This window comes from Glycine max, chromosome 11 (assembly GCF_000004515.6).
Source record: "Glycine max cultivar Williams 82 chromosome 11, Glycine_max_v4.0, whole genome shotgun sequence".
Taxonomy (NCBI): Eukaryota; Viridiplantae; Streptophyta; class Magnoliopsida; order Fabales; family Fabaceae; genus Glycine; species Glycine max.
The window spans coordinates 11,681,757-11,697,142 of NC_038247.2; the positions used below are offsets into that span (position 1 = coordinate 11,681,757).

The window sequence follows — 15,386 nt, forward strand, 5'->3', positions numbered from 1 at the left end:
TCTCTTATTTCTACCTCAATCTACCCAGAATAAAATCGAAGCTTTATCACTCCTCATAGAGACATGTGCATGTGCTGTCAAAAAGTGCAAAAGTATGATTTTCAAAAACTAAAAAAAAACAATTAAATTAAACAAAAATAGAGGAATGAAAGATGGCTAATACATAATCATTGACCCAAAATGGCATACACAATATTTCAGACTGGGAAATTCGGTGATATACACATGCTAGCAGGGACAGTGACATTTGAATCCAAATCACACAAAACCAAACAAAAACACCGGACCCTTTCTGTCATAAACTTTATCTCATATCATGGATCCAACCATCAGAACAAACCCGACAACGAAAGACATCCGCGTTACATGTACGCTGTTGAAATTCATGGAACCAGCAGAAGCGTCCACTGGAACAGCACCATCATCATCACTATTTTTGTTACTATCACCACTTTCATCTGCAGATGACTTCGTTTTAGGTGATTCTCCTTTCGACGGTGAAGGTGCCGGAGCCTTAGGCTTAGGAAGAACCACGTCAAGTGGCACAAGCACCTTGTCCACCTCATAAACGGCAAGCTTGTTGTCCGTGTACACGGTTCCGGTAATGGTGGCATTGACGGCACCGGTGGTCATGCTCACTTGGCTGCCACCATAAGTGGTGACATTAAGTTGCAGCCTTTTAGAGTCATCACCGGCTTGGGTCTGAACGGGGTTGGTGAGAGTGTCGAAGTTGGAGATTGAGAGGAAGGAAGAAAGAGTGTGAAATTGTAAAAGTTCAACCTTTTGCCTGTCGTTGAGTGAGTTGAGGAATCCTGCTTTTAGCTTTGAGAAGGCAGAATCAGGTGGGGAGAAAATGGTCAATCCCCCAGAACCTGACGTGAGGAGTTGAGAGTTGAGTTGGTTGATCAACTGGGTCGTCTTCAGAAGCCGAATCAGAACAGAAAATCTCTTGGCCTTACTCAGGATTTGAGCAATGTCAATGGTGGGAGCTTTTGAAGTGGCGGGTGTAGGGGCACCAATGGGAGACACTGGTACCAATGGAACAGTATTCATTCCCTGTGGAGATGCCAAGGGTGATTGTGGCAATTTTGGTATTGTTGGAGATGCTGCTGGTGAGTGTTGGGCTGATGTGGTGATCATCACAAGTACAAGTGAGGCACAGAAGATGAGAGAATGTTGCATCATCATTTTTGTGTTATAGAAATGGAATGTTATAATGATTTTTTTTTGCACACTTGAGACTCCAATATGCTATTTCTGTGGTTTGTTTTAATGTGAGGAAAATGGAAGAAGTGGCTACCTTTTTATACTGAGGCAGGGAAAGAATGATGTGTATAAGGTCAGTGTTAGGAACTTATAAGATTAAGCTTTGCTCCAAAAACAATTTTTAGTTACCTATCATGGAAAGTTGGTGCATCAATCAGGATTGGTGATGAGACATCTAGGAGTACTGAGTTGGCACAGAGAAGAGGCAGAAACGAAGTTTTGGCTGGTGTATTAAGATGTGAACACATGCAACTAATTTGCTTTCATGTCACCACGCACGAGTTATCATCTTACGTCAATTAGATGCATGGATCTATCGGAATCTAACTCGAAAGGCATAGGGTAACTCTGTATATTGGTTGTGTATTCACATCAATAAAAATGACATGGCCAAATAGATAATCACTGTCTCCCTTAAAAGGCATGGTGTGTTATACTTAATAGTTAATAGATAACTATATCCCTTAAATTTGTGGTAAGAGTTTTAATTTGATTGAGGTCTACGTGTATAAAAAAATATTTGTTAAGAGAAGTTAGACTCGTAAATAGATCTCTGTATTTGGAGAGATTAGACTCAGACTTCAAGCTGGGAGATACCCTGTTTCACCCGAAATATAAAAAAAAAATTGTCACAAAAATTCTTATGTTTTGCTATAATATTTTAATTTTACTTCTTTTGTCTGGTAGGTTAAATTTGAAGCATTTTAGAGAAGAAAATATGTTGGGATTGCAAATTCAGTTCTAAAAAAAATGCTGCATTCAAAAACAGAATATTAATTGCTACCTTAATTATCAACGTGTAATTAGTGGAACTATTGCAATGCAACTGAAGTATAGATAAATAAGAACTCGCTTGATCATGGGATCCACTACTCCACAATACAAATAAACTTTGTATCACCTTATTTTTCATAAAATAAATTAAAAATGATTTTTATTTAAAAATAAATAGAGTTTTAGAAAAATAATGAGGTTTTTATAATTAAATAAATAAGGAGAAATAAATTTAATAAAATAATGATTTGAAGGAAAATAAAAAAGATATTTTATTTATTCATTTGATAGAAAATAAAATAGTTTATTTTTATAAATTAAAAAAAATTAAAAAAAGAGTAAATAAAAGGTCCGGTACCCTAGCTATAAACAGAGACGTAACATGTCACTCTTTACCTCTACGATACATCTTTGCGCTCTCTCTTCCTCTCAAATCGGTTTTCCCTTCTTTCTTCCCCAAAAATTCTCTTTTTTCCGCAGACACTCAAACCTATATCAGTAAAACGACGATTCCTGACTCGTTAACTATTGGATCGTCGTCAAATTTGAAATCATGGTTCAGAACTTATTTTTGCATAACCTACCGTTGGGATTTTTGAGATAATGTATGTGGTGAAAAAAATGTCCCTCGTACCGAGCTTTCTCTTTTCTCGTAGACACTCAAAACCTGTCCCAATAAAATTACAATCTCAGACTCTTCAACTGTTGGATCGTCGTGAAATTTGGACACCACCTTAGGAACCCATTTTCAAACATTATCACCGTTGGGATTTTTGAAATAATGTTTTTGCAGAGTGAAATTAGTCTCGTATGTTGACAGTAAAATGGAGGCTACAATCTCTTTCCCGTCTCTCTAACGCTTAGAAACTCTAACAGAGCAACCAGAGAAAAAACTTAAGAAATCTTAGGGAACTGCTAGAGACACCGCTATCAGTACTAGACTATACACGTGAGCCCGCTTAGAGGTAAGGGATGAGTTTATCGTAATTAGGGTTAGAATAAACATGTGTACGAATCCTTAGGGGATCAAATTGAGATTTATTTTGGGATGTTTATTGAATTATAATTTTTCCTTTATGATTGTAAATATGATATTGTTGTGTTTGACGGACCAATTAATGTCCTGATACGAATTGGTTGATAAAATTGAGTGCTCTTGGTGTTTTCATGTTTTTAACCTAAGATTTTGATTCATTGATTTTATATGATTGTGTGAAATTATTTGAGGGGTTTTACTCCTCATGTTGTGAGAAGTATTTTTGTATAAATTGTTTGTACTTTGGATAAGATTTGCTAGATTGACATGATAAATTGTTATATTAAGATTATGAAATTGTGATTAAAATTGTGCCTAAGTGATAAATTGAATGTGATAAATTGTGAGATAACATGTTGTTTTGAGATCATAACATTGTTATTGGGATTGAGTGCAAAGTTGAACATGTGTTGATTTGTGAGATACACATAAACATGTGATGGTGGATTGTGACATTGTAATATGTTAAAATTATGGACATAAAATTTAGTTGTGAATAAATGTGTGTTTAACACTTTATGTGACAATACTTGTTTGTGAGCTATGAATTTACAATAACCCGACTGGTGTTTACCTTGAGAAAACTGTTTATGCGCAATGTTAAAGGGAAAGTGTAGGATTCCTAGTTAGGAACCTAAAATGTTAAATTGTAGCGCAATGTGTTAAACGTGTTTGAAACACGAGTGTGAGTTCGTGTGTATTATATATTTCATAAACAGTGTCTGCATGCAAAAATTATTTTAGGGGTTGGATATGAATCAGGAAGGTGAGGCCCTAACGGATTCTTCGGAGTCTAGACCTTGGGGGTAAAGACACTCTCGGTTTGAGTGCTCCTTTAAGCCTATGTTGATCTTATATGGTTGGAGCATTCTCTCAAAACAGAGTGACCTTGACTGGTCACCTTATGATTTTACTTAGTGAGAGTGACCTGGCATACCCATTGTGTGGTATGTCTTGTTATGTACTCCTAAGCGTCCCAGTGTGGTTTTTCACTAACATGGTACCACATTGCATATAGGTTTGAGTCTTAGTATAATTGTTGCATAACGCTTGCTAATTGTCTATTATGAAATTGTTGAGTGTTATTACGTCTTGACTCGAGTGTGTGATTCATATGTAATGTGATTGGTGATTGAAAAATGAATTTTAAATGATGAGTATTATTACGTCTTGAAAAATGAATTGTATTAAGTTGCACTATGTTATAAATACTTCTATAATTTATTTTGATTACGTCTTTGTTTATTTCTTTTTTTAGAAATGTGATAAGTCACGTCCTATGTGCTATTTGTGTTTGGATCTTGTGATGATCTTGAACCTTGTGTTCATGGGAGCAGATGACTAGGTGGATGACTTTAAAGAACCTCGTACTAGAGAACGCTAAGACACAATGCTCTGATAGGATGTGACATTGGGGTGAATTTTTATTTTAATTGGATGGTGTTATTTTATTTTACCTTACTGATTTAATAAAATTTCTCTTGTAAACTTTGACGGCCTTGTTCTGAGTCGGATATGTCTTTAATAAGTTTTATTTGATAATAGTGAAATGAATGTGAACCTTTTACCTACGTGAATTTTTTTACCTTTATTTTTATATATTTTATTTATTTATATATATATCGAGATAGAGGGTGTTACAAACTTCACCTTCCAATTATTGACGTAAAGTTTAAGTTGTTAATTTTTTTGGCAAATGTTAGCGAGTGCTCTTAGCACGTTGATTAAGGAAATAAAAGGAGAAAATATTTTATTGGGATGTGCGAAAATGTACTCCCTATAATTTTTAAATGTACTCCAATATGATTTTCGGTGAAAAAAATTCTTTTAATTTCTGAACTGGTATCCTTAGGACATTGATTAGCAAGATTCTATTTTTTTTTTTAAATGACTACATGCACGTTCCCTTATAAAGAAACAAAATTAGATAAGGTAGGCATCCTATATCATATACATCAAAACCATTTCCTTTGTCATATGAGCTGTTAACTCTATGCTTAACAAATCATATTTTGGTGCAAATCTAGTTAGCCTGTATATAGCTTTTATTATTTAGCTACTTTAAACAATGGCTAATGACTGACAAGAGCTTAAATGTAAAGTTTAGTCAGAAGAGAGAAAATCAATCTCCTTTCGAAAAGTGGACTGTTCTTGTCTAACAATCCAACCATTATTTGCATACATTAGGCAAATCTTTTTCCACCTCCTTTATCAAACTTCACAACTAGTTATTGTCTTATTCGAACCTTATATAAATAAAGAAATATTTAAGTATGACCTGCAGTATGCATAACAAAATGGAGGTTCAAATTAGTAAAGACGGGCCATATTAATTTCTTCTTCGAAAGACATAAAGCTTGCAAAAATTATTGACGAAACCATAAGTCATAACACTTCAATTTATAAAGGAATGCACAACAATCAGTCAAATACAAGATTCCCCCAACCCAGTCTGATAAATTCACCACTACAGTATTCACTCCTTTCTCTCAATCACATTACACATAACAACACATCTTGAACATGAACAATATGGTAACTTAACTACTGGCTTGAACGTTGGTAAATTCATCAAAACTTATTTTGGTTTACTATGAAAATGCAATCAGGAGAACCAGTCCAAAAACAAGGGACACCCACATTCCGTACACACTGATCTTCTCGATGCCAGAGTTCTGTTCAGTGGGATTAACCTGCGATGCATCTGAAGATGATGACTCATCCTTATCAGCTTTAGGTGCCTTTGCCGCATCACTTGAAGGTTCTGGAGCCAAAGAGGGTGCTTTTGCAGGTGCCTTAGCAACAGCAAAGAAGTCCATAGGAAGAAGCACCTTACCCACCTTATATATAGCAAGATGCTTATCGGTATATATAATGCCAGTGATGGTGGTGTTAACCTCACCCGTCGAGATGTTCACACTCCCTCCGTAACTTATCACATTCAGTTCCACCTTTCCAGGTTTAGCCCCTGCAAGTGTTCTCACAGGGTTCGTCAGAGTGTCAAAGTTGGAGCTAGAGACATAGTCTGAAAGAACGTGGAATTGCAAGAGTTCTAGCTTTTGGCCATCAGAGAGAGAGTTGAGGAAGCCTACTTTGAGCTCTGAGAAAGCACTGTCATCGGGTGAAAGAATTGTTATGCCGCCTGATTTAGTAGTTAGAAGCTGAGCATTGAGTTGGTTGATCAATTGGGTGGTTTTCATGAGGCGGATTAGGATGTTGAATGACTTTGCCTTCCTCAGGATTCCAACAATGTCAACAGCTGCAGTGTCCGGGGTGGCATCACTTGGTGATTGTGGCAATGAGGGAACCAATGGTTGTTGAGGAGCCGCAGCTGGTGGGGTAGGGGTAGGTTGGGGTGGTTTGAGAGGGGCGGCCGCTGGTGATAATTGGGCTAAAGTGGTGGTGGAATACAAAAGTGAAACTAGAAGTGCTAGTGAAAATGACAAGAGAGATATCATCTTCATGATTTTGGTTTTGTTAAATGAAGGTTTAGATTATTTGGGAAAGGATTTGAAATGATAGAATTTGTATTGGGAATGAGCACTTGATGCATTGATGATATGGTGGACATGGCTTTTATAGAGCAAGTGTGGGAATGGGAGACAATGATAGGCAGGTGAAAGGCTTTGTTTCAAAACCTTAGATTGTGATTTGTGAGCATACACACAGTTGCTGGCTGGCAAGGATATTGAGGTGTTGCATCAACAATGATATACGGATGTAAGCACAGAGCAATGGCGATTTTATGATTGAAGGCCACCAATCTCCAATCGTAATCAATTTGTGAATTGTACAGATTTGTGCTGAAACCATTGTAATCAAACAGTACGAATGTTGATCAAACAACATATAAACAACGTTAGGCAGTATCCATGTCTCTCTATCTGTCTATATCATCAATTCATCATGGGCAAACAAGCTTTATTAGGTATAAGAGAAGTTGTCTTTTTCCTATCACTTAAATATGTTTTTAATCCTTAATAAATATTCGATTTTGTCTTTATTCTCTACTAAATTTTTGTTTTGCTACCCGTCTTCAATAAAACAACAATTTTGTAGATTTTTTGTTCCATGATAAATATTTCTCATTTGTTATTAATACAAACTAAAACAAAATTTGTTAATTTATTAGAAAACAAACACAATTTTCTAATTTATCATGAATTAAAATAAAATATCAAAGATAAAAAATAAAAGTGTTATTTTATTAGAAATTCAACTCAAAACAAAAATTTATTATAAAACAAACACAAAAATCAAATATTTATCATAGATCAAAAATATATTTAAGCCTATTATATATATACACACCCATAAACATACAATCGGTCTGATAGGTTTTGGAAATTACACTCCTAAAACTTTACATTTATGGATAATGACATAATAATTCGCTTGCAATTCACAGAAAAGGTCATATATACTTGGTGGGCAAGGATGACTAGATGATCGGTTTATCAATATCAAAGAGTTGCAATTATCCAGATTTGGGAGAAACCTTATCTCTGTGTGGACTGTATGTAACTGATAGGGCTTTGGACTGGGAATTTCATAATGGCCTCGTTCTTATACAGTAGTTTGCTACCTACGAAGAACTAAGTGAGTACTGATATCATCAATAATTATGAAAACTTGAAAGTTTTCTGAACGAATTACTGAAATACCAGTATTTTGGTTTCTAGCTTAGTATGTCCAGACAAATAATGGCCTAATATGTTGCCCCACTATTTCGTAAATGAAATAGTGATTACATGTACTACAGATATTTTGAATTTTATTTTGGGGATCTTAGAATTTTATTTTACATGTACTACAGGGCGAAACTTTTCATTACAAGTTAATTAGTTAATCCAACTTTTCTTATCAGAAATAGCCCAATTGTTCATTTCTCATCTTTGTCACGCTGATGTATGAACAATTTCTTGTATAATGAGTTAGAAACCTTTGTTTTAAGTAAAAGTACTACTATCACGCATAATGCATAAGTGAGACTTTCCTCTTTTATAAAGTAAAATTACACTATTTTGTTTGAAATTTTTTTTACTGGTTTACTACCAGAATACCATTTTACTTTGGCTAATGAGGAATCATCTTCAGCAATAAGTCTAAAAGACTTCCGAGAGTGAAGAGTGTTATTCAGCCAAGTCCAAGCTAGTGGGAACGCTTGAAGCGACATGTCTATGCACAAGAAGCTTCAACAGCTAAACTCTTTGCTACTCCTTTACATGGATCTCCGAATGTATTAACTGATAGTTCAATTCTACAACTGCTTGATCCAATGCAAGCCTGTTAATAATTTCACAGTTGAGTCAGTATAATCCGATGAAATAAAGTCAAATTAGCTACACAAAAAACATATGAACTTCTTATCTAAAAAGAAAGCTGGATAACACCTTCTGCACAATGGATAGAGCCTTATTGCTGCTGCAGAGTCCATGCTTGAAGTTCCCGCAAGTCCCAAGAGGCGTTCCAAAACTTGCAAATTTAATGGATGAGACCACCTGATTAGGATAAGGGCACTCCAGTGAAACTACAGGAACTACTTTTCTTCCTGATTCTGTATTTGAATTCCACGAGTCTACAGGTGGAGGGTGAGATTCAGATACATGTGAACACACGCTTCCTATTTGTTTTGTGGCAAAAGAGATTTGCTTAGGGTTGCCTCCACTTTCCTCAAACAATACAAGTGTGTTTCTATCTGGTCGTAACCATGATCGAGGTACATGGTATCTGCAGGATTAGTTACTCAAATAAGTATCTAACAAGATTGTGTTTAGTTTCTTTAAACAATTCAGAGTTACTTTGAAGTTTCAACTTCTCATGCAGAATATCTAACACTTACAATGTCTGTGATGGTTTTCCACAGTTCTTGAGACATTTGGATGCATCATAGGCTCCTCTATAATTGCATGAATCAGTACAACCACCTTTTGGAGAGGCATATGTAGGCCAGTATCGCCCAATGCTCTGTCCATTCACCCAAGCCTCACCTTTTCCCATCCCCGTGAAGTCAATTGCAACTGGGTTGTTACCGGAGGGTGCAACGAAGTTTGTCTAATACAACATGTATTACCATTAGTTAGACGAAAAATCATTTGTCCTATAGTAGCATTCCATTAGTTTTCTTTAAAGTATGTGATTGTGCAGATATCTGATGCAAACACAGCTGAGTAAACACAACATACAATCCATGAACCAAGGGAAACAAATAAGTGCAAAGAGACTTTGTCTGCTTATGCATTTAAAACAATAAGAGGATAATTAATTTTAGTAAATGCTATATTCTTATAAAGATTACCTTGTACCAAGTCAACGGTTGATTTGTAGGTAAGGTAGATTGTGAATTCCACTGTCCAGAACAGCCACTAGATAGACCTAAATCTTCATTTTTAAGGCCAACCTGAATTTACAAAAATACACAGTGTATTCTATCTATGACTTCAATAAAAAAAGGAAAAATGAAATCCAATTTAAAGTATTTCAGTTGGCAGTTGTATCTGTTCAGTTGATGGAGTCAACAAAACTCAAACGAGAAAGAAAATAACTGGATTTAGTTAGGCTGAGACTAACCTGATATGTCCACTGCTTGGAGGAGAGATCAACATTGCTGCCATTCTTCAAACATTTCAATATCACAGGGCCAGTGATCCCCGCACCCCATGTGTCAAAAAAAGCTCCATAGTTCTGATGCGCATAAGATTTGCGTTAGTTGATGTAGTAATGAGAACTTTGATGATAAAGGGAAATGATATGAGGAGGGATTAACAAGACAATGCAGATTCCTTCATTCTAAATTCTTATCTACATTATAAAAAGAAAAGGCGAACCTGAAGTCCCACAGTTAAACTCAGGAGATCAATTGTGTTCTTCCCAGAAACTAGTGTGATGGGGATGTCTACTTCGACATTAGCTTTCTCATGGTTGCCGGTTCCACTCCCTGAAAAAGTTCTCCATTAAAATATAGAAAGAACTGATTGATCTTACTCTATTTCTAGTCGACCTTGAATTTATTTCACTACATCCTTAAAGGGATTAAATTTGGGGATAATGTTACTCATACATCAATTTTATACTATAAATTTTATAATTTAAGAAAGAGAAAGAAAGAGAAGGGAAATAAGTGTTGGATAACATGGGTGATAAGATAAAGAGAGATAAAAAAATTTGTAAAGGATGTTGTAAAAATTTGTTGTATGTGTATCATAACTCTAAATTTTGTTTGCCAAGGAATGCATAAAATCAACATTATGTTAATAGTTTCTCTTCTATACATTTAATGAATCTAGTATTTGGCAAGATATTTTAGAGTGTTCCAGATAAGACTAGTGAACACTGAAACACTAAGTTTTATGCTTAATTTGACTGGTTTCATCTAGACAGTATACATTTAAATGTTTACAAATGCAAACTTGCGTGACAAAGTTTTGGATCTGCAGCCTACACAGTATTATGTTTTCAGGATACCGATAATCATCTGTTGCCACTGGCCACACATAGCAGGAAGATAGAGACACCATACACATTTTTTATTTCTCTTTTGACGACTACATTCACAGTTGGTTAAAGGGGCAAATCCTTCTTGGATATGGCCTGGCCTAGACATAGTCTGACCTCATTTTGCAGCATTTTCTAATAAAGCAGCTTTGAGCTTAAGAGGGGTGGGGACGTGGGGTGGTGCAAGAGACACACTTCTTCGACAGGCCTTAAAATACTGCCAAGGAATTTAAACAAGAATGTATAGGGGCATCCATTATATTTAACTCACAAGCAGACATATCATCATGTCATTGCTTTAAATTTCACTTACCTGCAAGCTTCCCATTTATGAAAGCATGAAGAGCATGCCCAAGGGATTTAATATGAAGGAAAGTTTGAGCACCAGCATCAAGATCAATGCTGCAGAAAAAAAATCATGAGAAGTGTTACCCTGGGGCAGAGAATTGCAAGTCAGAAGAAAGCCTTCTCATCGTAGAAGGTATACTATATACCTTAATGAGTACCACAAGTAATCACTTCTATCAGCAGTTGTATTTATTTGCTCCAGCAATCCAAATGTTGAGAATGAATCAGCCTTTGAAATACCGATAGGTTCACTAATCCAACTCCATCTTGAGCCAGAATCATCCAAAGAACCAACATCTTTTAAAGATTCAGTTGTGAAGCTTGAAATCATAGATGCAGAAGTAATCTGTCATATTATAAATAAATAACTATAGGTTATGCTACTTCTTGGACTAGAAAATGAAAGAAAAGATCTAAACTGTAGATAGATTTAATCACATGCATTTTGAAAGTAACTTCATTCAATTGTACTATCTATTTTGATCGGGAAATTGATGAGGCAAACCTTTGCAGTATTAAGTACTACATTCTTGCAGTCTGGTAAGATGCTCACAGACCATGCGGGCAAGTGATATGAATTTCCATTGAAGGTCACTGTTGCATCAGATGTGGCAATGTTAGCAAGGAAGGCAGCACATACAACTCCTGTCTTGTAAACTGCAGCCTGGGTTTGTATAGTAAATGTTAAGAGATGTAATAAAATCATTCATGTTATTGAACTGCTTAAGCCTTTGGGATAATTGGTTCTAAATGTTAAGGAATTTGACACTCATGCTCCTTTAACCATCATTTAAGCTTACAGGAAGGTTCACCAAACAGCATTCAATGTGTGCAGAGAAGAGACTAATCTTCATAAAGCATCTAAAACAAGTAATAATGCGGAAAGAAAAAAAAAAACAGCACCAGCAGACAGCAATATTTTTCCCCAATCAATAAAAAGCAACACAAAATTGGGAAGGAGACAGGAACCATAGAAAACTATGACAAATTGACAAAGATCCAGTGGACCTACGTCCTCCACACTTTTGAAAGTATTTCTTGGGACAGAAACTTAAAAAATTGATAAAATATAGAGACATTTAAGCCACGAAAATAATCCAGAAATTCTGGCCTAAATTTAAAACTACCATTTATTACCTCTATATTTGGTCCAAGAGATGTAATTGTTGGATCAGTAGCTATCAGTGCTTCTTCACAAAGTTTTATGGCCTTATGCACGTCTTTAAGGTGGCCCCACTTAGGCTGTCTAATAAATCCTGCATCATGCAGTTCAGATATTTTTAAATAACATACATAAAATTTTCAGTTGTCATCTACATATAAAATGAGTATATGATGTCAAGTTACACTACTGTTTAATTTTCTTCTTGACTGCATATGGAAGCAAGGCTGACTAGTTTATTTAATTCTACAGAGTCGACAGAAAATATGAAATTTGAAGGTTGAAAGACTTTATACCATACTCATCAATTGGTGCATCATAATCATAACTACTAGCAACAAAAGGTCCCCCAGAAGCCCGGCCAAAATTAGTCCCTCCATGGTACTGTTTTGTAGCAAGCAACCAAAAGTTATGGCATCAGCTCGTTTCCTATCTTCAATAGTTTAAAGCTTTAAACAACATGTAAGGCTGCATTACCATATAGTAATTTTGAAAAGTTCCACCTCGCTGGTAAAAGCGTGCCACAGCAAATGCAAGATCTTCCACTGGTCTGTGAGGCACAGCATCACCAAATGCAAGAAACCTACAGTTTTAAAGAATTCAAAAGGTTACAAGAAAAATAGAAAGTAGAGTTGAATGAGAAAGGAGATGCTATTAATCATATCATATTTTGAGTATGACATTCAAATAACTAATGATTTATACAGAAAAGGACACTAACCATCCGGTATAACCCTCAGTCCATATTTTTGGTTTTGTGTTAGAGTTTGGTTTGAATTGATCGCAGTAAAATCCATTGCACGCGTTAATCTGAGAGTAGTTAACATAACAAATTATGAAATTAACAATGAAGTAGGATAGTTGTAGACAGCAGTATAGTAAGATTGCTATATTCAGGAATCAAGAAGACAGACAACATTGTAAAACATAAACTACATAACACTTGAAGACAGCTAAAACAAATTGTTCAGGATAATTGCACATGGCTAAAAGTAGAAACTTACAATTGGATCAGGAGCATTTTGCTGTTGGCACATTACCCAAGGAACCCCTGTACCAAGAGATGTTGCCATTGATGCTGCCCATTTGATGTAGGATTTAGCAGCAGGACCATAATCCGCTTCAATGTTCCCATACTCATTTTCAATCTGGCATTATAAAGTACACAATATTTTCAGTTTTTCACATTTAAAAAGTAGGCAGTAGGCCATTAGGAATGCTTTCACATCTAGATGACATAATTTCTCACAAAAGAAAAATTGAAATGAATTTAATAAAATTTAAGAGAAACCTGAGACAAAATAATAGGTCCTCCCTGTGATGCATAGAGGTTCTCTTGCTTCATCAAATCCACAATCTTAGCGGTGAACTGCTTCATTTCTGCCTGAAGACAATTCAATTTCACACGATAGAAGGAAGCAGATGGAGCAAGATGAGATATGGAGAAAGGAAAGGAAGAATTACCTCAAATGGTTTGTTATCAGTTCGGAACTGAATTCCCGGAATAAAATGTAGCCAAAGAGGGAAACCACTGTTCAGAAAAGTTAAAGGCCATGATTAGATATGAACATTCTTATAGAAAGATACATAGAAAAGATCAAATTTTACCCGTAGTTCCATTCAGCACATGCGTATGGACCAATCCGGAGATGCACATATAGACCTGCTGCTGCTACTACCTTCACAAATTTGACCAAATCGCCCCTACCTTCAAAGTTATACTGCCAAGCCAGAGTATATAATTCATCATTAATTTGATCAAAACCACAAGACCCCAACTTTATAAATTGTTTCCAATTTATGCCTTCTAATTGACATTGAGAAATACTCCTCCCAATTTCATGCTTTTAAGACTTAACTACACTGTTCAATGATAATTTGTTTTCTTAAGCTGCATACTTTTACTTTTGGTTTTGATTTGGACCCTCTGATATATTTTTTACATGTTTGAAAAATGAACACACACAAATATAAACAATACAATGCAAGAGACAGTGAAGGACAGAAACAAAACAAAAATGGTAAAAGTAACATTAACAGAACTAAACAGAACAGAACCTGGCCTCTAACTGGTTCGTGTAAGTTCCAAAAAACATAAGTCTCAATCACATCAAGTCCTCCATCTTTGGATTTCTGAATGAGGTCTGGCCACATCTGCAAAAACAAACACTACCCCTTTTAACTTCGAAGTTCAAGGACTAAGGTAAAAAAGGATGTACATTACACATACTTAGAAAGAGGGTAATGAAGAGAACCTCTGGAGTGCTACGAGGGTAATGAATAGAACCAGATACCAAGACTCGGCGCTTGCCATCAATGACCAATGCTCTGTGGTCATACGTGACATTTGCTCCAAACGAAGAAGGGGCATAAATGCAGAAGAACCAAAGCAAAACCAACAGAATTTGTGATGTTCTCATTGCCTTTCGGGATTATTAGTAACAAAAAAGCAACAAGAGAATGATAAATGATTCTCTCTTTGTGTTTTGCTTCTTGAATTTAAAGGCACACGTTGTCATAAGGCACTTGTGTTGAAGGGTTGAAGCAAGTGCTGAAAGTGGCTTAAGGATAGAGTTGAAAAGGAATAAATGGGTTTGCAAGTTTAAGACAGACGGATAAAAACAAGTTTGCCCCCAGAATGTTTGGCTAGTTAGGTTCATGTATCAGTTTCTTGTGTCTTTTTGGGACATCACGTTGTTGTTTAGCCACTTAATTAAAAGTGGAAATAAATTACAAGTTGAACTTGAAATTGATAAACATGGAAAATGGTAAGATAGAAGCAATGTATTGGATTTTATTCCATGCATTGAAGGGCACGACACTCATGCAAATTGTATTTAAAGGTTGTTAATGTCATGTTCATCTTTCTCCTATCATAGTATCTTTTTTTATGTTATTGGTAAGAAGTATATGAAAAACTGATTTGATGTAATTCTTCTTTTTTATTCACATTTTTTTATTTAGAAGACTCGACTCCTTAAGGAACATTATTTTATTTTCTTTGGCTGCTTCCCAGCTCATTCAGCCGCTGTGTTTGGTTTTAGCATGGGCTCACTCCTGTGTAGATTAATTTTTTTTGTCATAAAATTGATGTTAAATTACTAAATATAATTAATTTAAGATGTGTGTTAACATTAGTTTTAATAATTATTGTTTTTATTAAAATAGGCACTTTTTTTATTAAAAAATTGAGAATTAATTTTTCAATTGTAAATGGAACGAGCACTGAACAAACAAACAGGAGAAGCATTTAGCGTCAACGTCAACCACCGCAATGATGATGCCATGTAGTGAAAGGTGGGGACT

General features: G+C 35.5%; 2 protein-coding genes and 1 pseudogene across 2 annotated transcripts; all 3 read right to left on the bottom strand.

Moving 5' to 3' along the window:
- Window positions 1-140: 140 nt before the first annotated feature.
- LOC100819829 (fasciclin-like arabinogalactan protein 12) lies at window positions 141-1,329 on the bottom strand. Its single transcript, XM_003539066.4, has one exon. It carries the CDS (start codon window positions 1,186-1,188, stop codon window positions 310-312), a length of 879 nt encoding a protein of 292 aa, XP_003539114.1. The 5' UTR covers window positions 1,189-1,329; the 3' UTR covers window positions 141-309.
- Window positions 1,330-5,459: 4,130 nt separating this feature from the next.
- LOC100796367 (fasciclin-like arabinogalactan protein 12) lies at window positions 5,460-6,958 on the bottom strand. Its single transcript, XM_003538005.5, has one exon. It carries the CDS (start codon window positions 6,538-6,540, stop codon window positions 5,668-5,670), a length of 873 nt encoding a protein of 290 aa, XP_003538053.1. The 5' UTR covers window positions 6,541-6,958; the 3' UTR covers window positions 5,460-5,667.
- On the bottom strand, window positions 8,054-14,630 carry LOC113000923 (beta-galactosidase 8-like; annotated as a pseudogene).